The sequence below is a fragment of the Gossypium hirsutum genome, chromosome A12 (genome assembly GCF_007990345.1).
Source record: "Gossypium hirsutum isolate 1008001.06 chromosome A12, Gossypium_hirsutum_v2.1, whole genome shotgun sequence".
Taxonomy (NCBI): Eukaryota; Viridiplantae; Streptophyta; class Magnoliopsida; order Malvales; family Malvaceae; genus Gossypium; species Gossypium hirsutum.
The window spans coordinates 108407446-108433361 of NC_053435.1; the positions used below are offsets into that span (position 1 = coordinate 108407446).

A 25916-nucleotide genomic window follows, 5' to 3' on the forward strand; every position below is an offset into this window, starting at 1 on the left:
AAGTTAAATATTGTTACGAGAGTTAAAATGTAATTTCATCATTGTATTGGTTTATATCTTTATGGTTTTCAAAAGGATTAAATCGAAATTTTAATATTTTTAAGTGCCAAACTATAATTTTATCATACATTAATTTAAGATTTTATGAATTTTGAGAGTCTAAAGCTGCAAATTTTCACCCCTGCCTGCCCCCTCCCTTCGCCCCTGTCAGTTGCCTTAGCAATGGCCCTTTGTTTCTTTTTTAGTTTCTTTTTTCTTTGCTTGTTGTGCCAGCAAATTCAAGTGAAGGCAATTTGTAGATTCTTGCAAGGCAAGGAAATTAAGGCTTTTTTTCCCACTCTTTGCCCCCATTATTCCATAATTTCCCTTTAATATGGAAATATTGATTGAGTGCATATTTAATTATCCATGTTGAATTAGATTTAGAGTTTTCTATTTATTTATAGAAATATGCTTTAAGTCTGTGTTGTCAGTACATTTGAAATATAGTCTTTCTACTTTTATTTTAAAGAACTCTCTACTTTTAAGATTTAAAAATGCAAATTCAATTGTTAAGATTGTTAAAATTACTCGATCAAATTCATATTCATCAAGTTTTTGTGATATAACTACCAAATGAATATTTTTTATTATTAATTCAAAGTGTCACTAGTGAATTTAATAGAAAATTTTAATAGTGCTAACAGAGTATTGATAGTTGAACTTGAACTTGAATTTTGAAATTTGAATAGTAGTGAAACTAAATTCCAAATATACGAACAGTAATATTTTCACTCTCCGTTGGTAAGGTATCCAACTATGGATGTTGAGAAACATAATATACAAAAAGATAAATGGTACATGAACTCATTGCTTGATTAAAAAAATGAAATCATTAGTGAATTTTATTATGAAAAGTGAAAAACTTTCACATCCAAACCAAAAAAGAAGAAAAGAATTCATTTGAGTCAGTCTCTGAGTGTGTATTATTCTTGTAGGAGTAGTTTATTGTTACATGAACCCATTGCTTGCAACTGAATAAGCTGAGCTCTTAAACTGCACTCTTCAACCTAAAAAAAACACAGTAAGCAATCGTTGTAAGTGTGCACATTCAAGTGAATAAAATTCCACAGCACATATAAAATGGTTTTGAGTGATGCATTTTCATAATGGGGGAAGGCCAAACCTGAAATGTATTGGTTTTATATAACAAATCTCCACATTCTTCAATAACAGCTCTTTCTCCTATTGCCACTCTAGCCAATTCTGAAACTGAACTTTCCATTTCCTCAGCCTGCATCAAAAGGACCAAATTGCATCAATGTTTGTCACTTTTCTGTGAGGTGTTTTGCATGCTTTGAAAATCAACCTTTACCTTTGGCATAAAGCTTTGAACATTGGAAACTATCATTTCCATCATTTTTATTGCTGAAGTCATTGCTTCCCCTACCTCTCTCGTATCTACCTGCAAATAAAAATATAATAAGAAACTGAAATTGCTTCATTTGAATAAAATGATGAACATACAAAAATGGGAAAAAAAGGGGTGGAAATATGTACCTTAACATTCCCATTGATTGGCAGTCTAAGAGAAATGTTCAACAAAGATTGAATAGCTTTTGATAAAGAATTTAAGTAATCTCCTTGGAATGTAGACCATTCTTCTAGATATGGCATCTAAAAGGAGACCAACAACAACATGTAAAACTGTGTGTAAATAACGTTTTAATTTCATAAAATGACGGTCAATAAAAGTATTATAGAGGCTTTTGTAGTAGGAATCAGATTACAATTTACCCTCACTACTCAAAAAATGGTAAATTATCCCCTATATATTAGATCAAAGAGCAGATATGTCTCTTTTGTTAAAAATTCCATCCATTAGTACTGGAAAAAAACTGATGTTGCTAACACGTGGACACTCCACGTATACCGCATGTTAATGCACTGAGATCGGTGTTTAATAGTAAAAATGAATGAAATTTTTAATAGAAGACAAATTTACTCTTTGATCTAATATAAAGAGAGTAATTAGTCCACTTTTTAAATAAAGGGGCAAAAGGAAAGCCAACCTCCAATACTTTTACCGGATGTGGTCTTTATGGAATTTGATGCATTACTAACATCTGTAATTAAGGATAATGACACATAGAAGTACGGTAACTTAAGATGCACGGAGAGCATTAACATCTATTGTCAAAGAATTACACTACATGTAAATGCTCTTAAGGCCTATGTTGCACCACCTCTTTATGTTTGAGAATGGTTATGGAAACCGATTAAAGGGAGTATATGGAGTGTGGGAACATGAACTATCTATGATACAAAATCAAGCTAAACCAAAGCAGTAATGCAAAGTTTTAAGGACAAAAAAGGAATGTGTATATACCATAGGTGCATGAATGCAAATAAGATCAACACAAATTTGACCAAATTTACAAACTTACATGAGATTCTAGAATATTTGATAAGGTTTTCATCCTTTGTAGTAGTTGAAGCTCCATGCGTTTCCTTCTCACACGATCATACAACTCTGATATCTTCACCTCAAGAGAATAAAGTATTCTCTAACAAAAGTGGATCAAATCATCATAAAGAAAGAGTGAGATGCTTAATTATATCATAAACAAGTTCCTACATGAACTAAAACATACGCGTACGAAACAAAAAAAACTGAAGTATACCAATCAAAACCATTTCTTAAACAAGAAGATACTATATGAAGTTCTGATGAGTTGATTAAGGTGAAAGTATCATGGAAGCCCTTGTAGTCGGATTACATTTTTCTCTATTTACTAAAAAAAAGAGTACATTAGTCTTTCACCCATTTCTACATGGACTAATTTGCTTCTTTTTTTTAAGTAAAAAGAGTAAAATGCAATCTCATTCTTTGTATAAGGGCCTCTATGGTACTTTTACCATTAACTAATCAACATTTCACGATAATGAATTGATGTAACATAATAAGATGCATATGTTAATAAAAGAAAGAACATTAAGAGCATAAGGGCTAACCTCAGTTTCTCTTTTCTGAATTTGAGTAGAGTTTTCTGCCTTGGCATTAGCAAATCTCCCTTGTAAATAACAATTGTAAAGCAATTTCAAGGAATGTAAATCCTCTTGATGACGAGAAATTTTCTTTGATCCCCTTATTGTATCAGTCCTTTGTAGAATATTTGATAAGGTTTTCATCCTTTGTAGTAGTTGAAGCTCCATGCGTTTCCTTCTCACACGATCATACAACTCTGATATCTTCACCTCAAGAGAATAAAGTATTCTCTAACAAAAGTGGATCAAATCATCATAAAGAAAGAGTGAGATGCTTAATTATATCATAAACAAGTTCCTACATGAACTAAAACATACGCGTACGAAACAAAAAAAAACTGAAGTATACCAATCAAAACCATTTCTTAAACAAGAAGATACTATATGAAGTTCTGATGAGTTGATTAAGGTGAAAGTATCATGGAAGCCCTTGTAGTCGGATTACATTTTTCTCTATTTACTAAAAAAAAGAGTACATTAGTCTTTCACCCATTTCTACATGGACTAATTTGCTTCTTCTTTTTTTTAAAGTAAAAAGAGTAAAATGCAATCTCATTCTTTGTATAAGGGCCTCTATGGTACTTTTACCATTAACTAATCAACATTTCACGATAATGAATTGATGTAACATAATAAGATGCATATGTTAATAAAAGAAAGAACATTAAGAGCATAAGGGCTAACCTCAGTTTCTCTTTTCTGAATTTGAGTAGAGTTTTCTGCCTTGGCATTAGCAAATCTCCATTGTAAATAACAATTGTAAAGCAATTTCAAGGAATGTAAATCCTCTTGATGACGAGAAATTTTCTTTGATCCCCTTATTGTATCAGTCCCATGCTTTGTGTGAGAAGGGACTGGTGGTAGTGAAAATGGAGTCACCTTAGCAGATTTCCCCTTCATTATCCATTAGGAAGATGAAACAGAGAAGGATCGGAACTTAATAGTGGCGAATTCAAAGAGCGGGAGAGTTTCAATGACGGCTCGGCACCGTCGCCGTTGTTATCCGCCTCAGGCAATGAGGTGCCTAAATCTATAAGGGACAGAGCAGTACGGCCAGACTCATTGACAGAGGGTTCTTGAGAAGAAGATGAAGAAGCATTAGGTTTCGATGATAAACCGATCCCACTTGATTGCAACAACTTGGCGGCCGCCGATGCCTTTGCCGTCGCCAACGTTGGCTGTCCGGTGGTTTAATCTTATTGTTGATGATGGTAATGATGAAGTTCTTTCAATAGTAGGCGTATCTGGCCTTAAAGGCGTATTATTTGCTGTGCTTCTCCCAAATAATTTGCTGGTATCGCTATAAGTTCTTGAATGGCGATGCTTCTTTTGAACAGTAGTTATATTTATGAACGGCGATTCAAGAGAGGCTCGTGGAGTATCACAAGGGGCAACGGCGGGGATGTTCTCGTCAACCTCCGGTTCCGACTGCCGTCTCTGCCGCTGCAAATGGTGTTGCTTATGAAGTGGAGATCTCGAATGATCGCCGGAAGAATGGGAGGATGATACCGGAGACATGAACCTGGAACTGACTTCTCTTACCCTCGGCCGCCGCTGAGGGTGGGGAACGGCAGGCGGGGGTGCCGCCGCCGCAACTTCTTCCGTTTCAACCGGCATTGAAAGGATCTGCTGAAATTAGATCGCTCTCTGTGTGCTAATAAAAAATTTCCGATCACTAAACCAAAAAAGAGTATTGAGTGAAAAATGAAAATACTATTTTCATATTTTGGTTAGAAGAAAAAATAGCCGTTGGAGCAACGTTCGAGTTTTCAAAAGTGAATCACGTGATCCGATGGGCACGTGATTTCTAGCACATTCACGGGTCTTGTTATCACTGCTGGCCCAACCCACGTAAACAAAAAAAAAAAATTCCTATTAGACCTGTTAATTGGGCTGGTTTTGGGTCGAATTAAGGTGAATATATTTGAGAGGTCCTTTTATTATAAATATCTAATTAAATTAGTTCTTTTACTATTGAATGAATAAATTTAATCTTTGAATTATTAAAAAGAATCAAACAAGGTCAAATTGGAATAGAGTTATAATTTACTATTTAACAGAGTTAACATTTTTGAAGTTTTTGTAGTTCTATAAATGAAATCTTTTATTTAAAATTAATCTGTAAATTAAAAAATAAATTTAAAGGCAATTTGTATACAAACAAATGTTAACTCTGTTACAATTTAAACTTATTTAATTTTTTTAATAGTATAGAGGCTAAATTAATTCATTTAATATAGAAGAATTAATTTAATCCAGTGCTATAATCTTAATAGCTTTGATAACCCCAAACCATGTATAAATCCCCAAACTTGGTAATTATTCTCATACTAGGGCTTGAACTAAGCAGTTGTTTTTGCGTTGTGGCTTGAATTTTTTTTTTCAAGTTAATCACTCAACTTAATAATTGTTCCCATGTTGTAGCTTAAACTTATAATTGTTCCTGCATTGAGACTTAAGCTTCAGGATTTTTAAGAAAATATCATGAGCCTAACTTAGATTAAAAAATTAGACATGAGAACAATTATAAAGTCCAAAAATTAACTTTAATTTAAAAATTTTAAACCTAATATAAAAATAATTCTAAAAAAATTAAAAGTTAAAAAAACTCTCATGTCCCTAACTTATAACCCAACATCCTTAGCACAGTCCAAACTCTCAAACCTCCGATCTAAAACGTAAACAGTGATTACTTATAGAATAATAAAAAATACATTGTCCAACCCGTAATGAAATTATAAAAATAAATAAAAAAGTTAAAAGACAAATTCTTGTCCAAACCTACTTTTGCCTCCTCACTTTCCTTCCTTTGAAACATGAAAAGACATTTTTGTACGGCCGAATGCTGAAAATCACTATGCGACCATTTTTCCAAAGCTAGAAAGGAGCTAAAAAAAAAAAAAAATCGGCTTAATTCAAGAATTGGCCCTTAAAGTACACCTGTTTTTCTATTTTGGTACTTATTGTTTTTTTACCAATTTGATTCTAAAGTATATCTCCATTATATTTTTAGTCTATTTTTGACTGGTGTTAAACATAATTTTATAGCCATTCACAAAGTGCTACGTGATGTCTTTATGTAAAAATAAATAAATATTTTTTATTAAATATATTTTCACAAGATATAAAAAATAGAAATAAATATATAAAAATAAAAAATGTATTTATAAAATATAAAAAACATATAAATTGTAAAAAAATTATAAAAAATAAATTTTACAAAAGAAATACGAAAAGAAATTAGTATAAATTAATAATATTATTAAAAAAGTGTAAAATTATAAAAAAACTTTAAAGATAATATTTTTATAAAATATATAATTCTAAATTTCTAAAAAGATATTTAAATTTCAATTTTTTTGCAATTACTTGAAATTTAAATATATATATTTTAATTTTTATATATATTTTTTGACTTTTTAAAATTATATATTTTAAAATCTTATAAAAAAATTATGTTTGAACTTTTTAAATTTTTATATATTATAAATGTTCTTCTAGTTTTGATCAATATAATATATAATACTAAAAAATAAAAAAAAAGACACGTGGCATATTTGAATAATGCTACATGATCGACTGTTCAACGCTCAGTCAACACTAGTAGACAATCGGTCAAAGTCAATTTTTTTAATATTTAAATATTTAATATTATAATTTTCTATTTTTTTATTTAAATTTAATGTTTTTATTTTAAATAAATTTAATTGTCACATGACATTGTTTTTATTGGCCAAAACATTTCATGTAGTGCTTTTTCATTAGCTAAAGTTGCGTAATAGTTTTTTTAAACATTCATTACAAAATAGATTAAAAATAGAGGAAATTGATACTTTAAGTGCCAAATTAGGAGAAGAAAAAATTTAGATACCAAAATAAAAAATAAGTATAGAGGCTAAATTATGAATTAAGCCAAAATAACTCAATGGATGATGAGCTAGCAAATACACAATAATTTATCTCTTATATAATTTTTTTTAACACAATCAAATATCTTTTACATTCATTTTACGAGATTAATCCTTTCGAGATTTTTTATTATCTTTCTTAATAATATCATAATCTAATATTCAAATATGAGTTTTACAATTGAGAGTATTTCTATATACTTTTATTTCTCATTCCATACATACACTTTTGATTTAGTTAAAATATACTCTAAGCTTATACATTATTTGTATATTTGTAAGTTAGTAGGTTTTTTTATTTTATTTTAAAGAATTTATTATTTTTAATTTAAAAATATAAAATCAATTATTAAAACATTTTAAATTTAAATATTTTACAACATTATATTTCTTTGCTACAGTTGTTCCAAAATTTTAAATTTATTAATACATTTTTGAATAGTTACAAAGTAGAATAAAATCAATACAATACAAAATTAATCTATGGCGATGATAATAGTGACTCTTGATGTCTCGGCTTTACCAATAATACTAAAGCTTCATTTGCCCGTGATATAATTTTTAAGATAAAATAAAACATAAATTAGAAAAATGAAAAAGAAATTCACTATTAAAGTTATTATGAGGGAAATTAAAACTCTTAATTAATAATATAAAACAAAGCCAGCTTTATGTTCCTCAATTCATGCATATATAAAAAATACCCCAAAATTTCAAACAACCGCATCATCAAATATTACGAAATCGGGGCTAAATTGAACCTAATCATTAAATTCATGCATCAAAGAGTGAAAAAATATAAGTACCAAAATGAATACAATTGACAAGTGTAGGGGGCAAAAATTATATTAACTCTTGTATGATTGTATCCAATTCACACAATGAATGTCATCATCCTCTGTCGTTTCTCTCATTAAAGTAAAGCAAAATCCGAAAAGAAAAAAGAATACAAAAAACGCCCTTCCTTCTCCAATCCAAAATTTCCCGAGAAAATTTCACCTTTTCTATCAATCCCCAACCCTCAAAAACCTCCCAAATGCCAAATTCCATCAAATAACCCTAAATAATCAAACACCCAAATCCCTTTCCCTTCATAAATCCCAAATGTCAGGTCCATCACTCATGGATTCCTTATTTCAACGCACTTTAGAAGACCTAATCAAAGGTCTAAGACAACAACTGATCGGCGAACAAGCTTTCATTTCCAAAGCCCTTGAAGAAATCCGCAAAGAAATCAAATCTACTGACCTCTCTACCAAATCCACTGCTCTTCTCAAACTATGTTACCTCTCCAATCTTCACTTCCACGACATGTCTTTCGCTGCTTTCCATGCCTTAGAAGTCCTTTCTTCCCCTCGTTTTTCCCATAAGAAGATAGCTTACCATGCAATCTCACTTTCATTCCATGATTCAACCCCTGTTCTTCTCCTTATAACGAATCATTTGCGCAAAGATCTCACCAGTACTAATGAGTTTGAAGTAAGTTTATCTCTTCAATGCTTGTCTAGAATCGCTAATGTTGATTTGGCTAGAGATTTGACTCCTGAAGTTTTCACTTTGTTGTCTAGTAATAAGCTTTATGTTCGTAAAAGGGCTGTGGCTGTTGTTTTAAGGGTTTTGAGAAATACCCAGATTCTGTTAGGGTTTGTTTTAAACGTTTAGTTGAGAATTTAGAGAATTACGATCCTCAGATTTTGTCTGCTGTTGTTGGGGTGTTTTCTGAACTTGCTTGTAAAGATCCCAGATCGTATCTTCCTTTAGCACCTGAGTTTTATAAGATTTTAGTTGATTCGAAAAGTAATTGGATCTCGATTAAGGTGTTGAAGATTTTCGCTAAATTAGCTCCTCTTGAACCGAGGTTAGCGAATCGGGTGGTTGAACCGATTTGTGATCTTATGAGGAAAACCGGGGCGAAGTCGTTATTGTTTGAGTGTGTTAGGACTGTGGTTACTAGTTTTAGTGAGTATGAATCTGCTGTGAGGCTTGCGGTTGAGAAGATTCGGGAGTTTTTGGTGGATGAGGATCCAAATCTTAAGTATCTTGGATTGCATGCGCTTTCGATTGTAGCCTCAAAGCATTTATGGGTGGTTTCGGAGAATAAGGAAGTTGTAATCAAGTCATTGAGTGATCCGGATCCTAATATAAAGATTGAGTCGTTGCGTCTTGTGATGGCAATGGTATCTGAACATAATGTGGCTGAAATTTCAAAGGTTTTGGTCAATTATGCACTTAAATCGGATCCCCTGTTTTGTAATGAGATACTTGGTTCTATTCTATCAACTTGTTCAAGGAATGTCTATGAGATTATTGTTGACTTTGATTGGTATGTATCACTTCTTGGTGAGATGTCAAGAATCCCGCATTGTCAGATGGGAGAAGAAATTGAAAACCAGTTTATTGATATTGGTTTGAGGGTCAAGGATGTTAGGCCGGAACTTGTTCGTGTTGCTCGTGATTTGCTGATTGATCCTGCTTTACTCGGAAACTCTTTCTTGCATAGGGTATTATCTGCTGCTGCTTGGGTATCTGGAGAATATGTTGAGTTCTCAAGGAACCCGTTAGAACTTATGGAAGCATTATTACAGCCTCGTACGAGTTTGTTGCCACCGTCTATAATGGCAATTTACATTCAGTCTGCGTTTAAAGTGTTAGTTTTTTGCCTACATACTTGCTTTGTGCGAGGGGGAAGTACCGCTGGAGTTTCAGCATCTGCGTCGTATGAATCGTTTGATGATCTGTCCGTTGAAAATGGTGCAGATTCAACTGTTGCACATGGTCAGACATGTACATCAGCTCCTATCACCAATGAATCCATTGTTAACCTATTGAAACTGGTTGAATTAGCTTTGAGCCCTCTATTAGGAAGCCATGATGTGGAAGTACAAGAGAGAGCACGGAATTTGCTTGGCTTTGTTGATTTGATAAAATTAGAAGCACTGAATTCTTCGGGACAAGAGGAAAATGATTCAGAACGGAAAGGAGTGGAAGCTACCAAAATCATCAGACTGGTGCACGATGCCTTTTCCAAGGAGCTCGGTCCTGTCTCTTTAACTGCCCAAGGTAAAGTTCCTGTACCAGATGGGTTAACGCTTAATGAGAACCTTGGTGATTTGGAAACGATATGCGGTGATATTGAACTACCTTCATCGAACACATTTTCTTTTGGATATCCTTCTGAGGAGAAGGATGTGTCGTCTTTCTCCAACCTTCAGATTAAAGAAGACTCGGGACAATCGAATGAGTCCACTTCTTTGTTAGCGGAGCACCGTAAGCGCCACGGGTTGTATTACCTTCCTTCGGGGAAAAGTGAAGTAATTTCAAATGACTATCCACCTGCCAATGACCCCGCATTACAGGGTGATAACAATGATAATGCCAGTGATCTTGTTAAACTCACGGCAGAATCACTTGTTCCGAAGAGAAAACCAAACCATAGCAAGCCTAGGCCTGTGGTAGTGAAATTGGATGAAGTGGATGAGAAACCTGTTGCAGTAAAGCAGCTTGAGTCTAGAGATGATTCACTCTCGGGTGCTGTTCGTGACATTCTTTTCGGTAGTGAAGATATTCTACCCACTTCATCTCGAAGCAACCTTCCTAATAGCAATAGAAAAGGGAAGAAAAAACAACACATGATTACCCAAGTCGAATCAAAAGAAAATGTAGTTGATGATGGAAATTCTAGTTCGAGAAGGAGAAAAGATCATAGCCATGGTAAAGAGAGAAGGCATAGGAAGAAAAATGCTGAGGAAAGAAATGAGACCGATCGGAAAGAAAAAGAGAGTAGTAGTAATCACCCCAGAAGGCATAAATCTCGACAAAGAGCCGAGGAGCCTTTAAAAGTTCCTCCACAAACATCGGTGATTCCTGATTTCCTTTTATAGCATTAAACTTTTTTTCTTTATCCGCTCATTGGAAACTGCTTGAGAGAAATTGGCTGATGATATATCCCCTGTGTTCTGCCTTCTTGCGCTCTTCGGGTTGGTTCTTCTTTAAATTTATACTTTGTTTTTTTGTTTTTATATTTGGGGTTTGTGGTTTATTGAAAATTTGAACACTGGGATTGTTTATGTTACTTATTTTGAAATTCAATTTTGAAACATTCTGGCCCCTTGATACTTAAAAATGGATATATATCTGTGCATGTACTCATGTTGGATGTGGAAATGATCAAGCATCATATAAACATTATTTAGTTAACAAATTATGCTATATTCACCATATATGTGTGTATATATTATCATCAGTATCTTCATGCCATGCACGTACTTGTCTTAGATGCGGAAATCATTGCATCATTGTAAAACATTATTCAGTCAACAAATTGGGTTTGGTAACAATCTGAAAAGGATTAGTAGAAAGTTGATGCTCGTATGTTGTGGGATACTGTTGAGGATTTAGTATTGTGGTGCTTTTGTTCTCCAATGGCTGCCCTCGCATTAGATGCAAACTGGGTTCATCCTGCTGATTTTGCTGGTATGTTAGAATATGCTTGGAACAGTGGGGGAATCTATGTTTCCTGGATTCAAAAGTGCACGTGGGATATGAATGTTTGTCTTTATAAGTACCATGGAGGCTATTGTACTAGGAGTCGGATGCATTTTGCTTCATCTGCTTAAAAAACAGACCAATTAGCTCTTGTATGTTAGATCAAAGAGTAAACGAGTCCTCCATCTATTTCTACTATTAAAAATTGGTCCCCATATGTTAGCATGAGGTATATTTTTTATCAATCATGTTAATTTTTAACAAAAGATTTAGATATTTTTAGCTGAAAGAATCAAACTCTTTTAATTTAATGTATATAAACTAATTTAACTATTTTTCAGTTACTGGAGTAAATTAAAAGGGTTAAATGTAATCTAACTCTTAATATAAATGTTAGTATAAAGGTCTTCACGGTACTTTTACTATATATGTCCAATATATGCTTGGTGACTTTTTTTTTTAAAATTATCCCTTGGATCTATGTTGACATCTTGAGAATGAGCCTAAAATACTTCAATTCAACTGATGGTGTTTGGCAAAACTTTTAAAAAAATTTTGATAAAAAGATTTTTTCAATTTATCTTGAAAACTCTAAGCAATTTAATTCTTATTTTGAAAGTAATTTAATTCCTATTACTTTCGAAAGTGAGCGACTAAGGATAATTAATCATGGCGTTAATATTTTTTGTCAATTGTACATATAATTTTGATTGGTATAATAAAAAATTTAGCTTTCAATTAATTGTGCATAGTCTTAATTCTAAAAACTTCAACAAATTTAATCTCAACATTTACACAAATATTTTTTAAAAAATTTGTTAAACTAGGACTAAATTGACAAAATGTGTAAATTTTAAGAGTTAAATTTGTTATTATATCAATTAAAATAATGTACAATTGGTTAAAAATATTAATGTTGTGATTAATTTGTCTTTAATTGTTCAAAATGTTCTAACTTTTTAAAAAGAGATCAATTTACTCAATCAAGCAATATTCAAAAAGTCTTCTTACAAAAAGAAATAAAAAATTAATTAGTTGGAATATGATAACTATTTGTATGCAAAAATAAATTTTTTTTTGAAATCCAAAATTTTCTTAATATTTTTTTCACAAACAATGAATGAAAATAATAAAGAAATGATAACATAAAATTATATTTATTTTAGTTTAGGTGTTAGTTTCTTAATTTCTTCCAGTTAAAAAGAAAAGAAAAAACTGTGTTGTATTCCAAATCACTCACGTGAAATAAAGTATATCATAAGATGCATTATTCATACAAAAATCAAATGAAATTAATTAAAATTCGTATTATATATATACATGTATTTTTATACAGTTATATTTAAAATATATATATGTATTTATATATTATATGCAAGAAAAATGAAATGATAAGTAAACCTACATCTGTCACATTGAATAATTTATCATATTTAATTGGTATCTTTTTATCGTAAAACTTTGGACTTCTTTTAAAAATTGTATGAAATTTGAAGAAATTTGATTTCTAAAGAATACAACCTTAAGAAGATCTCTATTACTATATCCCATATTGAAAACATGACCAAAGCTGATTTTAAGTAGGTAAAGTTTTATATTGACTGTATTTTTGTTAAGCCAATACATGTCTAAGAGGGGTTTACTGTTTTATGCATTATGTACAAGTTCAAAAGCATTTATCTTGTTTATGGAAGGAATTTTATTTTACAAATAGAAACGAAGGTTGCAACTTGATGAATATGTTGAATTTAAATCATGGATTGTACAAATAAAATTATAATAAACTATTCTTTAGATAAAATTCCACACACCTACGAAGTTTTTGTCCATCTCTGTCTCTATCTTGTACTATTTTGTACTCAATCTCGTTGCAATTGAATATGCATCTAAAAGGCAAAATTAACAAGCTATTATGAGACACGGTGACTTTTTAACCCGGCTTATAGAGATAAAAAACTCTACTAATGTATTTTAAATAACAAGATTTATTTTATTATTTTATTACACCCTAAAACCAAATGTTATCATTCTAGACTATTGTGCTTGAGAGGTCCCTATATTATAGGGACTAAATAAAATTAGTCCCTCTATTATTAAATAAATTAATTTAGTCTCTATATTATTAAAAAGAATCAATTAAGTCCAAGTTGAAATAGAGTTATTCAATTGTAGTTTAATATCAAACAAAATTAATTCATTTAAAGCTACCTTATTTGATTCTGTTTAATAGTACATGAACTAAATTATTTTGTTTAATAGTAGAATGATTAATTTAATCAAGTCCCTATAATAGAAGACCTCTCAGAGACATTCATCTATTTCTAAATACGTTTGTAAAATTTTTTACTCTACCAAAAATATACAATATAATAATTTTTTTATAAAATAATATAATTTAGAGAACAAAGAGGTTAAAACTATTCGTTATTTATTAACATGTAATTTAGAGTTTAAATTAAAAAAATTGTAAATTAAATAAAATTATTTGCTCAATCAAAATTTTTTATCTCAACTCGACTAGTTCAAAATAAAATTTTAATTTAAACTAATGTATCATTTATTCACGGTTCAATTGATTCAACCTATTAATTTAACTTGATATCGATATCAACCACCATGGAATTAACCCTAAATAATAAAAAGCAAATGATTGACTCAAAGGTTTGTTGACGTCAAAGTCATTGCATTATTTTATACATATATTTTAATTTACATAGGTTAGTACGTGGCTATTACACTGCTGTTTCCTCTAACGTTCCAAGAACCTTCTTTTTTTATTATTAATTTTTTTAAACTCTCCTGTATTTAAACTCCATTTTCGCCTTTACACCTTCTTAAACCCATTTCCTCTCATCTCTCTCTCTCTCCCCCTCTCCTTTTTGTTGGGTTTCAAATACCTGGGAACTAACAAATACTCAGCTGAAAAAAATGGCGGCTAAACGGCTTCTTAGCAACTCATTTTCCGACCAAGCCGATGAGCCAAAGGAGAAACGGACGAGACCCACCCCTTCTTTTACTTCGTATGTTTTACTATTTTTTTAAAATTTATTATATGATTTTTGTTACGACACAAATTAAATACAAGGGCGACTTGTGATGGGGATTTCTACATCACATTTCTCACCATACAAGTGCAGAGAGAATCGTTATATTTGACGATGAAAGTAAGGGATGGCAACTATTTTGTTTGGTTGGTTAATTCGGTTTTATCATAATTTTTAAAAAATTATTTAAGAATTGTATAATTGAAGTGATTTTAGGTTAATGAATTTGATTAGTTAATCAACTTTAGTTATTAGTCTTGAATAATATATATTTATTTTATATATTATAAATAATAAAATTTTAAAATAATTTGGTTTAAGTTATATAAGACTTCAGAAATTGAGATTATATTTGATATAATAGTAATTTTTAATGGGATTGCAACGTTGCTTGTCAAATCGTGTATTAATCTCTAAACTATTTGTAACGGCATGTGTTGTAGACCTATTTTGCCTTAAAGATATTATAATTTGCACGTGATAATATTAAATCCTTTTTTTTTTAGTTTTTAATTTAAAAATTGTAAATTATAAATCTAATTATTTTCTTATCTCTAATTGTTTAACAGTGTGATTGGGGAAGCTGTTATGGATAAGTGCTTGGGTACAGCTCTGGAACCAATCCTTCGAAGACTGGTATATTTACGTACTTTTCATTACATCAAACAAATATATTGGGATAAAAAAGAGCATTTTTTGAAGGATAAAAGTTAAATCAATATATATTATTAAAGACATGCGTGTTGGTTCAATTTCGATTTTCAAGTTTTTTTTGTTTTTTAGATTTATTGATTTCATGTATTTCTAAATTTATTTAAATAGAATGATTTTTAAAAGTTTTGAAAGTTAAGTCGTCGTATAATTTAAAATTTCGTAAAAATAATAAAATTTATAATAGAAATAATGAATTTATTCTTTAATCAAACAAAGCTTAAAAATCTTTATGATATTGATACCTAACACATTTGCAGGTGCACGAAGAAGTGGAGCGTAGTCTTCGAGCTCGAATCCGTTCTTTCAGCAGGTCACCATCGCTTCGAATCCAAGCACCGCAACCGTCAACTCTCGAGCTCATTTTCCCTAAGGCTCTTACCGTACCGGTCTTTACCGGCGGCAAGATCGTGGATGACGAGAGCAATCAACTTCGAGTAATACTCGTTGATACAAGGGGGAACCAAACGGTTCCGGTTCTTTTTCCGAGCCCATTTAAAGTAGATATCGTGGTCCTCGACGGGGATTTTCCGTCGGATGGTAAGAATTGGAGCAACGAAGAGTTCGATCGGTACATCGTGAAGGAAAGAACCGGCAAACGTCCCTTGCTCGCCGGTGAATTGGTTGTCACGGTGAGGGACGGAGTTGGTTTGATCGAAAATCTTGAATTTACGGATAATTCGAGCTGGATCCGGAGCCGGAAGTTCAGAATTGGTGCGAAAGTTGCGGGAGGGAGCTGCCAAGGTGTACGGATTCGAGAAGCCATGACTGAAGCTTTTGTCGTGAAAGATCATCGTGGCGAATGTAAGTTTTAGTCGTTCTCCATATTTATACCGAAATTTTCTTTTCAAATTTCCATAATCTTCTCTTAATTAAGGTTCTAAAGAAGTTTAGTTAGTTCTATAAAACATGTGATTAAGATCTTGAAGTTGAGCTTAATTAGAATCAATCTTCATTCCATTAAACATGTTTAAATTCTAAAATAATTTTAGATTTTAAAATATTCTAATTGAGGTTATTATAATGTTATATTAATTAATTTCTAATATTAATTTAATTTTAAGTATTAAATGTCGGATTAGATATGATCATAAAACATTTTTAAAATGTATAAATTAAATTATAAACATATGTAGTTTTTTGTTTATTCTCACAATATCAAATAGATTTTCGAGTTTAAATGATTAATTAATTCAATCTTTCTACTGAGTCTAATAATTTCTTTTATTTCTGTATGTTTTTGTTTTCATCTTTCAATTCAACAATTTGATAAAAAGCTGAAAAATGCATATAGATTGTATTCTTTGATGAATATATATTTCAATTACATGAAAAAAATCTTATACAAAATAATTGTGTATATATTGAAGTATACAAGAAACATCATCCACCAACGTTAGGAGATGAAGTTTGGCGTCTAGAGAAGATTGGTAAAGATGGAGTATTCCATAAAAGGTTAGCCTCTGAGGGAGTTCACACAGTGCAAGATTTCTTGAAAATGTGGGTCGTCGACCATGCCAAACTTAGAACTGTAAGTATTTTGCAAGCAGTAGTTGTCAAAATTTGTGTTTGCTTTTCTTTTATATATATATATATAAATCATAAATATAACTCGATTCTTGGAACAGATTTTAGGCCATGCAATGTCGGAGAAAATGTGGAATGTGATAATCAAGCATGCTAAAACTTGTGTTATGGGGAACAAACATTATGTTTTTCGAGGACCTGATTACAAAGTCTTGTTGAATCCCATCTGCCAACTTGTGAATGCAGAGATTAATGGAAGCATATATACTACTCACAACCTCAGTGATATTAACAGAGTAAGTGTTAGTAATTGGCTTTATTCGTAAATTAATCACTAAATTATAACTCGAATTTTGTATTGATCTTTAACGTTTTTTTTTCTGTTAAAAGTATAGATGTACGATAAGAATATATCACGTGTTGTTTTCTTATTGATTGATATTGTTTTTCTCGAGAAAACAGAAGAAAAATAAAAGTTTTAGATACTACTTTAGGTAAAAAAATATTAAGGACCAATATGAAAATTGGCTATATTTTAGGGCCAATTTATTTATTTGTTTTGGGTCCTAATGGCATTTGAAATTACAGGCATATCTTGAGAATTTGGTGAGAAAAGCATATGAAAATTGGTGTTCCTTGGAAGAGATAGAAGGAATTTCCGATGAAATTGGCCTTCTCACACAAGGTAATTCATTTTCCATGGAATTTTCGTAACATTAAACTTTTTTTTGGGGGTCGGATTAAATGCAAAATTGGCCTTTAAATTATATCATTTTTCCTATTTAAGTATCTAAAGTTTTTTTTATTGAAAATGATACTTAAACTATCAATTTATCTCATTTAACCATGGATCACGATACCAACCAATAAGAACGTGATACATGGCATGTTTTTATTGGATGTCATATATTTTGTTTTGGATAAAATGAGACAAAATTGATAGTTTAGATACTATTTTTAACCAAAAAATTAGATACTTAAATGAAAAATAATTTAATTTAAGGACCAATTTTGTAAATAAGCATTTTTAAAGTAGTGATGTATAAAGAAAATGTTACACAGGCGATCATCCCAGTCATCAACAACCGATGGTGGGATCATCTCAATACAAAGGGTATATGACGGATCGTTTGATGGAGGGATACATACCAAACGAAATGCAAGCAAATTGGGAAACAAGTCCGATATATTTCAATACCTCAAATGAAAATGGGGCTAGGTTGAACATGTTTCTATCGAACTCGGATGATGATTTGACATCCCCGAAATCTTTTGTTACATGGGGTTAAATTGTGAAAACTGTAATCGAAAAAAGTTAGATACATAAGTAAAGCATTTTACGTTTTTAAGGAGAGACGAAAAATTAAACCTTGAGGATATATTATTAGAAAGAATAGACATAGGCAGTAAAATTGATATAAAAAATAGTGTAAAAAAGTGAAAAACTGTTGAAGCATTTACCTTTTTTTTTATTGAACGAGAAGCATTTACTATTAGGCTGTAAATGAATCGAGTTTGAATAAATAAATTTTTGGTCATGTTCGTTTATTTATTTTTAAGCTTGTTCATGTTCATGCTCATGTTCGTTTATTTAAAATTATGTGTGTTCATGTTTGTTTGTTAAATGTTCACGAACAGTTCATTTAACTTAATTGAACATGTTCACGAACATTAAACGAACCTGTTCACAAACAAAGTTAATGAATAATAAATAAACAAACAAACAAATAATATATACATACACAGATGTTATTTTAATATTTTTATGAGAAAATATCATTAATAAATAAACAAATCATAAACAAGCTTATATAGACGAATCGGACACACCTCTATTCATGTTCGTTCGTTTATTAAATGAACATAAAAATTTTATTCATACTCGTTTATTTACCTTAGTAAACGAATATAAACAAATGTTATACGAACGGTTCACAAATAGTTCATCGAATGTTCTGTTCATTTACACCTCTATTTACTATTACATGTAGGAACATATATGAGTTGCATGTGTAATTTACTGTTAGTTATTTTTATTTTTCTTCCCGTACTTTCCAATGCTATCTTGTCACATGAATTAGAACAAATCAGAAATTAGTTAGGATATCAATTCGAAGAATGGTATTAAATTGGTTAGATTGAGAATTAATATGGATCAGTTTAATTGACTAAAAAGTGGATTGAATAATTTTTTTTAAATTTTTTTCATAATTTTTTAATTGAATAGATTGAACCGATCGAATTAATTTGATTAACGAATTGATAGTTTAACCGATTCAACCAACAATTTAATTTTAAAAAAATTGCTTGTGGGTATTTTTTTTAGAGAGAGCTTTTCAATATAAATACAGAAAAATTATAAGTACTTACCGAAGTAATTATAAAATAGAAACAAACTAATATTAAGTATAAATGTAAAGGGAAGGTTAAATTTTTTTTGAGAGAGCCGTGATTATGTTATATATACATATTGGAACTAAAATACAATATATTGACTTAAATTTTCATAGTTTGTAGAAGGATTAAATCAAAAGTTTACTATTTGTGAGTTCAAACTATAAATTTATAGGTTTTTTAGGGAGCCTAAAACATAATTTTCTAATTTTTAAGGGGTCATAGCCATTGCCTATCCCTCCTTTCGCCCCATATGTAAATGGACAAATAATCAAATAAGGGCTAAACGAAGGTGTTCGAATAAAGACTAAACATTTCAAAATGGCTAAACACCAAATATATTTTCGGAAGTGCTAAAAAAAAAACTTTTCAAATGTTGTATATTAAGTTTAAATTATGTTTTTATTATTTCCTTCTTTTCAAATAACAACTAATCTACCATGTGTTTTATTTTAAACATACTAGTATTCACCTAATTTTATATTACAAATTCTTACCTAAGCATCTTTAAAAATGTTTGACTCTTATATGACCAATTCTTAAAAGGTTTGGCTCAAATTTGACTGTAGAGAGCATTTCATAAAAATAATTTTGAAATCTTGGAGGGCCCGTCTAGCAAAATTACCGCCTTTATTTTTGTTCTTTTGTGTTGGGCAAAGTCCCAAGTAAATCAATCATTAAATTAATTAATACAAAATTAAAAAGCCGTTATTAAAAGCTTGAAAGCCGGTCCCGCTTCTAAACCAACGATAAATAAAACGAACCATATTATCGATAACTCGGCGCGAAATGATAAAAATGAAGAAATAATGACGAGAAAATGAACTAGCCGTTAGGGACCCTAAATTTCAAATCTCTTTCTTCAATGGCTTTTCAATTTTTTCCCCATTAAAGACAAAGCTTCGAATTTTTTTTTTCTCTAAATCCAATAGCTCTCTCTTTCTTTCTTTCTCTTTGTACGCTCCTCTACTGTTTAGAAGTCTTGATCCAGAAACTTGAGTAAGTTTTTAAATTTAAATTTTTAAATTTTTTCTGGTTTTTTATTTGGTAATTTTTGAGCTGAAAATGGAAAATAATTGAAGACAAGTGAACTTTCCTTTCAAGAAACTGGATTAAGTTGAAGATTATAGGGGGAAAAATGCTTCGTTTTCATCAGATAATTGGAAAGTTTCTTTTGGTACAACGATGGATAGATCATAACTTGGGTCCAATTAGAAAGTTTCCTTTGATGCTATGCAATGTGCGATTTGCTCAGATGATTTTTTTTTAAATATTTATTTTTATCATTCTGGTAACTGAAGAACTTTGAATTTACCTTTGATTTGCTTAATTTTTTTTCTAATTTAGTACAAGTAATGAAGGGTTTTACATAAAGGATGAAGGATTTGGCATATTTCAAAGCCGAACTTCTTTTTTCAGATTTCATTCATTAAATCTTTTAGGGATTTATAGATTTATATACGTTTAAATTTGTTTTCAGTTTTATCCATAATTTGCTAAGTGTTCTTAGATTGCAAATTGGCTAACGATTTGTTTATATTTTGCTGATTATTTCCATTTCCAGTTCATATTTAAGCATTTCTTTTGGTAGGTTTTCAAATTTCAAAAGACAAAAAGGAAGTAAAAGAAAAAGATGACAGTCAAAACACCAGGAACCCCAAGCAATAAGATAGATAAGACACCAGTAACAACCCCTGGAGGTCCAAAATCAAAGGAAGAGAAGATTGTAGTTACTGTAAGGTTAAGGCCATTAAGTAAAAGGGAGCAACTGGCCAAAGATCAAGTAGCATGGGATTGTGTTGATGACCACACCATTGTTTCTAAGCATCCTTCTCAAGAACGCACTGCTCAGCCATCTTCTTTCACATTTGGTAACTCTTTAACTACATGTTATTTATACAGTTGGTTTAAGTTTTCATTGAAATTTGGTGTTTGAGGTTCTTTTTTCTTTCTTTTGTTTGCTCAGATAAAGTGTTTGGACCTTCATGCTTGAATGAAACGGTGTATGAAGGAGTGAAGAATGTTGCTTTGTCTGCTTTGGGAGGCATAAATGGTATTTTCATTGTATTATTATCTTTTCTACTGATTACTGTTTTTGTTCCCTTTATTGAACCACTTGAGTCATGTAATTTTTTGTGCAGCTACTATATTTGCATATGGCCAAACCAGCAGTGGGAAGACATATACAATGAGAGGAATAACAGAGAAGGCTGTCAATGACATCTATCAGCATATAATGAATGTGAGACTGAGCTTCCCTTGAAGTTTAACTATTTTTTTCTTGTTGCACACAAGATGGGTGTGGATTTCTTAATTGTTCTGTTCTGTATTTGAAATGCAGACACCAGAGAGAGATTTTACCATTAAAATTTCTGGATTAGAAATTTATAATGAGAATGTTAGAGACCTGTTAAATTCCGAATCTGGCCGCAATCTCAAGCTTCTAGATGATCCGGAGGTAAATGGCCTTTGACTTCTTTTCATAGGAACAAAGCACTTATGCTTTCAATCCTCCTCCTTCTGTCATTTACTATATTTTTGTCTGTTTAATCTATGCTTGCAGAAAGGTACTGTGGTTGAGAAGTTGGTGGAAGAAACAGCAAGCAACGATCAGCATCTGAGGCATCTAATTAGCATTTGTGAAGGTAATTAATGAATCAATTGCTTCGAGTTAGCAGACCTTTTCCTTCTTTTAAATGCGAGTCTAATTGTTTTCCGGCATTTGTAGCTCAAAGACAAGTTGGAGAAACTGCCCTAAATGACTCTAGCTCACGGTCACACCAAATAATAAGGCTGGTATGAATGAGGGTTTCTGTTGGTTTTGTTAACATACTCAATGCTGTATGGAAGCTAATTCATAAATTTATTTGGCCAACAATGTAGACAATTGAAAGTACTCTTCGTGAAACTTCTGATTGTGTGAGATCATTTGTTGCAAGCCTGGTAAGACTGTATTCCTTCTCCTCCTTAGCCAATAAAATGAATAAATATGAGCTTGTACAATCCACACTTGCTTTACTATTTGCTATATGTATAGTCAAGGTTGAGGTTTACTCAGCCTCACCTAAAAAGATGCATGAATTATTGTTGCTGATGGGACCAACACTTGTAGAACTTTGTGGATCTAGCTGGAAGTGAAAGAGCTTCACAAACAAATGCCGATGGTGCAAGGCTCAGGGAAGGCTGTCATATTAACCTTAGTTTGATGACCCTGACAACTGTAATCAGAAAACTCAGGTAAGAATCTATCTTTAAATATTTCTTGTTCAGAATATTCATTGTATTTAGCATTTCATGGGAGACAATAATGAAATGAACTTCAAAACTAAACATATTTTAAGTTCTATTATCATTGTGTTCATGATTGACTGATCTTTCTTTGCAGTGTTGGAAAAAGAAGTGGTCATATACCATATAGAGATTCGAAGCTTACTCGAATATTGCAGCATTCACTAGGTGGAAATGCTCGAACTGCTATCATTTGTACTTTGAGTCCAGCACTAAGTCATTTTGAACAATCTCGTAATACTCTCTTCTTTGCTACCCGGGCAAAGGAAGTGACAAATAATGCACAAGTCAATATGGTACTTATCTTTTTTTTCATTCATGCTTATTGACAAGAATTTCCTAATGAATTGACATGAAACCTTTTTGGAAACTTTGCTAGGTTGTTTCAAATAAGCAATTAGTCAAACATCTGCAGAAAGAAGTAGCCAGGCTAGAAGCTGAGCTTCGCACCCCTGATCCATCTAGGGAGAAGGACTTGAAAATACAACAAGTAATAACTATTCAAAATTGGCTTCATCTTGAATCGATTTATTTCATACTGCAACTTGAAGCATAAGTAATCACATTTCTTGTGTTTGCTTTCTAGATGGAAATAGAAATTGAAGAGCTAAAGCGCCAAAGAGATCTCGCACAGTCTCAAGTTGATGAGCTACGTAGAAAACTACAGGAAGATCAGCAGGTTCCGTCACTTTTCCTTCTTATCTCTCTTCCCCTTTGCACTCTCTTTATTTCTGGATTCATTTCAACTTACTTGTATGTGTTTATTTATTCAGATTTCAAATCCAATTGAGTCACCAAGTCCATCTGTGAAGAAGTGTCTATCGTATTCCGATGTGTTGTCTCCAAAACTTGATGGAAAGGATCTAGGTCGTCATGATAAAACAAGAAAAACAATGTTGTTGAGGCAGTCTATGAGGCAATCATCAACTGCTCCTTTCGCACTTATGCATGAAATTCGTAAGCTCGAACACCTCCAAGAGCAGCTAGGAGAAGAAGCAAATCGAGCTTTAGAAGTACTTCAGAAAGAGGTGGCTTGTCATAGACTAGGTAATCAAGATGCAGCTGAGACAATTGCCAAGCTTCAGGCAGAAATAAGGGAAATGCGTTCTGTCCGGTCAGACCCGAAAGAAGTTGAAGTTGGAGCAGCTATAGCTCCTAACAAAAGTGTTAGTGCTAACCTTAAGGAAGAGATAACAAGACTTCATTCACAAGGTAGTACAATAGCTGACCTTGAGGAGCAATTAGAGAATGTTCAGAAGTCAATAGACAAATTAGTAATGTCTCTTCCAAGTAATCAAGAATCCAACTGTGAAGCTACCCCCAAAACAAAGAACCAGTCTAAAAAGAAGAAGCTGCTTCCTTTAACGTCAAGTCACGTTACAAACCGGCCGAATTTTATAAAATCTCCATGCGCTCCTCTGTCAACCTCTCGGCAAGTTGTGGAACCTGAGAATGAAGAAAATAGACCTCCAGACGATGATGACAATGTTTCCAAGGACACCGTCATCGACTTCGAGAAAGAAACACCTGTGAAGAGTGAAGACTGTGGAGATGTTACATCAAAGGAAGGCACTCCAGGATATAGACGTTCAAGTTCAGTCAACATGAAGAAAATGCAGAAAATGTTTCAAAATGCAGCTGAAGAGAATGTACGAAGCATACGAGCATACGTAACGGAATTGAAGGAACGTGTCGCTAAACTGCAATACCAGAAGCAGTTACTTGTTTGTCAGGTAACAGACACAAGTGCCTTTGCCGTTATGATACCTTCCATTTTTCTCCATTTATCTAGTTTTTGACTTGCTTCTTTTAGGTGCTTGAGCTAGAAGCAAATGAAGCAGCCGGATACAATTTAGAGGACAATGAGAGTGAAATTGAACCTGAGGAACCCCAAGTTGCATGGCATGTAACTTTCAAAGAACAAAGGCGACAAATCATTGAATTATGGGATGTCTGCTATGTCTCCATCATCCATAGGACACAGTTTTATCTGTTATTCAAAGGAGACCCTGCCGACCAAATATACATGGAAGTGGAACTTAGGCGCTTAAATTGGCTACAGCAACATTTTGCAGAACTTGGAAACGCAAGCCCAGCAATAACAGGAGATGAACCCACAGTGTCATTATCATCAAGGTTCACTTTCATTCTCTCTTTCTCTCAACCACACAATAACACACTTCGGTAAAAGTAACACAGAGGCCTAGTAGGAGTCAGACCTCTTCTACTATAAGCAAATTAGTCCCTGTACTAGTTAAAAAAGTATATTGGTATTTTCTGTTAAATTTTTCATCCATTTGTACCTTTAAAAACTGGTATGGCTGATGGAATAACCAAAGATTGATATATGGCATGCCACGTCATGCTACTTTGCCCAGTTTATAAAGTACATGAACCAGTTTATAAAGTACAAGAACTACTTTGCCCAATTTTTAAGTAGGGGAGCAAAATGCACTCCCACTCAAAGTACAGGGACCTTCATGGTACTTTTCCCACAAACATCTCTTGTCGCATCTGATTGATTATGTCTATTTTACTTACAGCATCAGGGCCTTGAAACGTGAAAGGGAATTCCTTGCAAAGAGGTTGACCACACGTTTGACTTTCGACGAGAGAGACGCATTGTACATTAAATGGAATGTACCACTTGATGGAAAGCACAGGAGACTACAATTCATAAACAAGCTATGGACTGATCCTCATGATCCCAAACACATAGAGGAAAGTGCTCAGATAGTGGCTAAACTTGTAGGGTTTTGTGAAAGTGGTAACTTGTCAAAGGAGATGTTTGAGCTTAATTTTGCACTGCCAGCTGATAAGAAGCCTTGGATGGTAGGGTGGAACCAAATCTCAAATCTTCTTAATCTATAAGACAAAAATCATCTTGTAAGTACTTTTCTCATTTCTGTATATGTAAATGAATTTTTGGAGTCCTTTCTCCAAGTTCTTTGTGACCATTTGATGAGCACATTGTCATTTGCTTATTGTTTTGAGATATACTTTGTATTCTTCATGTTTCAATAATAGAATTTGCTTCATTTTGATGTCAATGAAATGTTTCACAATGCTAAGCTATTTTTCTTTTTTGGCTTTGTTTTCTGGGTTATTTGCACCAGATGTCCCAAAATTATGGTCCGAATTTCAGACTGGTCCCTAAGCTTTTCCCATTTCTGTATATGTAATTGAATTTTTGGAGTCCTTTCTCCAATGGTCTTTGTAACCATTTGTTTTGAGCACACTGTCATTGCTGATTTGTTTTGAGATATTCTTTGTATTCTTCATGTTTCAATAATGGAATTTGGTTCATTTTGATGTCAATGGATTTTGCACAATGTTAAGCTGTTTTTCCTTTTTTGGCTTTGTTTTCTGGGTTATTTGCACTAGATGTCCCAAAAATTTGAGTCTTTGAAGTACTAATATCATATCAATTTGGTCCTTTCATCAACTATGGCATGCTTGGATTTAAGACACTTGGATCAAATCTTTAATATATGTATACCTATTACAAGTATAACTTAAATCAAACATGTTA

The 25916-nt window shown here is 32.0% G+C and overlaps 4 protein-coding genes across 7 annotated transcripts; 3 read left to right on the forward strand and 1 right to left on the reverse strand.

Moving 5' to 3' along the window:
- Nucleotides 1–755: 755 nt before the first annotated feature.
- LOC107930969 (protein ENDOSPERM DEFECTIVE 1) lies at nt 756–3977 on the reverse strand. 2 transcript variants are annotated; one of them, XM_016862748.2, is made up of 7 exons: nt 3712–3977; nt 2995–3258; nt 2427–2546; nt 1540–1656; nt 1355–1444; nt 1166–1273; nt 756–1049 (listed from the first exon to the last, which is right to left on the reverse strand). In XM_016862748.2, the coding sequence occupies exons 1-7, from the start codon at nt 3925–3927 to the stop codon at nt 966–968; spliced, it is 999 nt and encodes a 332-aa protein (XP_016718237.2). In that variant the 5' UTR covers nt 3928–3977; the 3' UTR covers nt 756–965. The 2 variants fall into 2 exon arrangements, with proteins under 2 accessions (XP_016718237.2, XP_040939745.1); XM_041083811.1 differs by lacking the exon at nt 1540–1656.
- Nucleotides 3978–7851: 3874 nt separating this feature from the next.
- On the forward strand, nt 7852–11042 carry LOC107931021 (AP-3 complex subunit delta). The gene is given in 2 exon segments (XM_016862795.2): nt 7852–8547; nt 8550–11042. Coding segments are annotated over 2 exon segments (2775 nt in total). The 5' UTR covers nt 7852–8039; the 3' UTR covers nt 10817–11042.
- A 3224-nt stretch (nt 11043–14266) lies between these two features.
- On the forward strand, nt 14267–18240 carry LOC107930958 (protein SAR DEFICIENT 1). Its single transcript, XM_016862735.2, has 7 exons — nt 14267–14440; nt 15034–15100; nt 15436–15979; nt 16546–16706; nt 16804–16998; nt 17291–17387; nt 17765–18240. The coding sequence occupies exons 1-7, from the start codon at nt 14349–14351 to the stop codon at nt 17989–17991; spliced, it is 1383 nt and encodes a 460-aa protein (XP_016718224.1). The 5' UTR covers nt 14267–14348; the 3' UTR covers nt 17992–18240.
- Nucleotides 18241–19949: 1709 nt separating this feature from the next.
- LOC121211243 (kinesin-like protein NACK1) lies at nt 19950–25702 on the forward strand. Of its 3 annotated transcripts, XM_041083813.1 has the most exons (16): nt 19950–20095; nt 20688–20967; nt 21063–21149; nt 21238–21338; nt 21438–21554; nt 21660–21741; nt 21825–21892; nt 21980–22039; nt 22209–22333; nt 22482–22680; nt 22764–22874; nt 22971–23063; nt 23158–24117; nt 24198–24520; nt 24928–25270; nt 25501–25702. In XM_041083813.1, the coding sequence occupies exons 2-15, from the start codon at nt 20730–20732 to the stop codon at nt 25253–25255; spliced, it is 2892 nt and encodes a 963-aa protein (XP_040939747.1). In that variant the 5' UTR covers nt 19950–20095; nt 20688–20729; the 3' UTR covers nt 25256–25270; nt 25501–25702. The 3 variants fall into 3 exon arrangements, with proteins under 3 accessions (XP_040939747.1, XP_040939746.1, XP_040939748.1); XM_041083812.1 differs by having other exon boundaries at nt 24928–25702; XM_041083814.1 differs by having other exon boundaries at nt 19989–20095; nt 20661–20967; nt 24928–25702.
- Nucleotides 25703–25916: the final 214 nt, after the last annotated feature.

Coding starts and splice junctions, on each gene's coding strand:
- LOC107930969 (XM_016862748.2), bottom strand. CDS start 3,927: ATGAAGGGGAAATCTGCTAAGGTGACTCCATTTTCACTACCACCAGTC. Junction 3,259..3,711: donor TTCAGAAAAGAGAAACTGAG/GTTAGCCCTTAT, acceptor CACTTTTGTTAG/AGAATACTTTATTCTCTTGA. Junction 1,657..2,426: donor CAAATATTCTAGAATCTCAT/GTAAGTTTGTAA, acceptor GTCTCCTTTTAG/ATGCCATATCTAGAAGAATG.
- LOC107930958 (XM_016862735.2), top strand. CDS start 14,349: ATGGCGGCTAAACGGCTTCTTAGCAACTCATTTTCCGACCAAGCCGAT. Junction 15,101..15,435: donor AACCAATCCTTCGAAGACTG/GTATATTTACGT, acceptor ACACATTTGCAG/GTGCACGAAGAAGTGGAGCG. Junction 16,707..16,803: donor ACCATGCCAAACTTAGAACT/GTAAGTATTTTG, acceptor TTCTTGGAACAG/ATTTTAGGCCATGCAATGTC.
- LOC121211243 (XM_041083812.1), top strand. CDS start 20,730: ATGACAGTCAAAACACCAGGAACCCCAAGCAATAAGATAGATAAGACA. Junction 21,150..21,237: donor TGCTTTGGGAGGCATAAATG/GTATTTTCATTG, acceptor TTTTTTGTGCAG/CTACTATATTTGCATATGGC. Junction 23,064..23,157: donor AACTACAGGAAGATCAGCAG/GTTCCGTCACTT, acceptor TTATTTATTCAG/ATTTCAAATCCAATTGAGTC.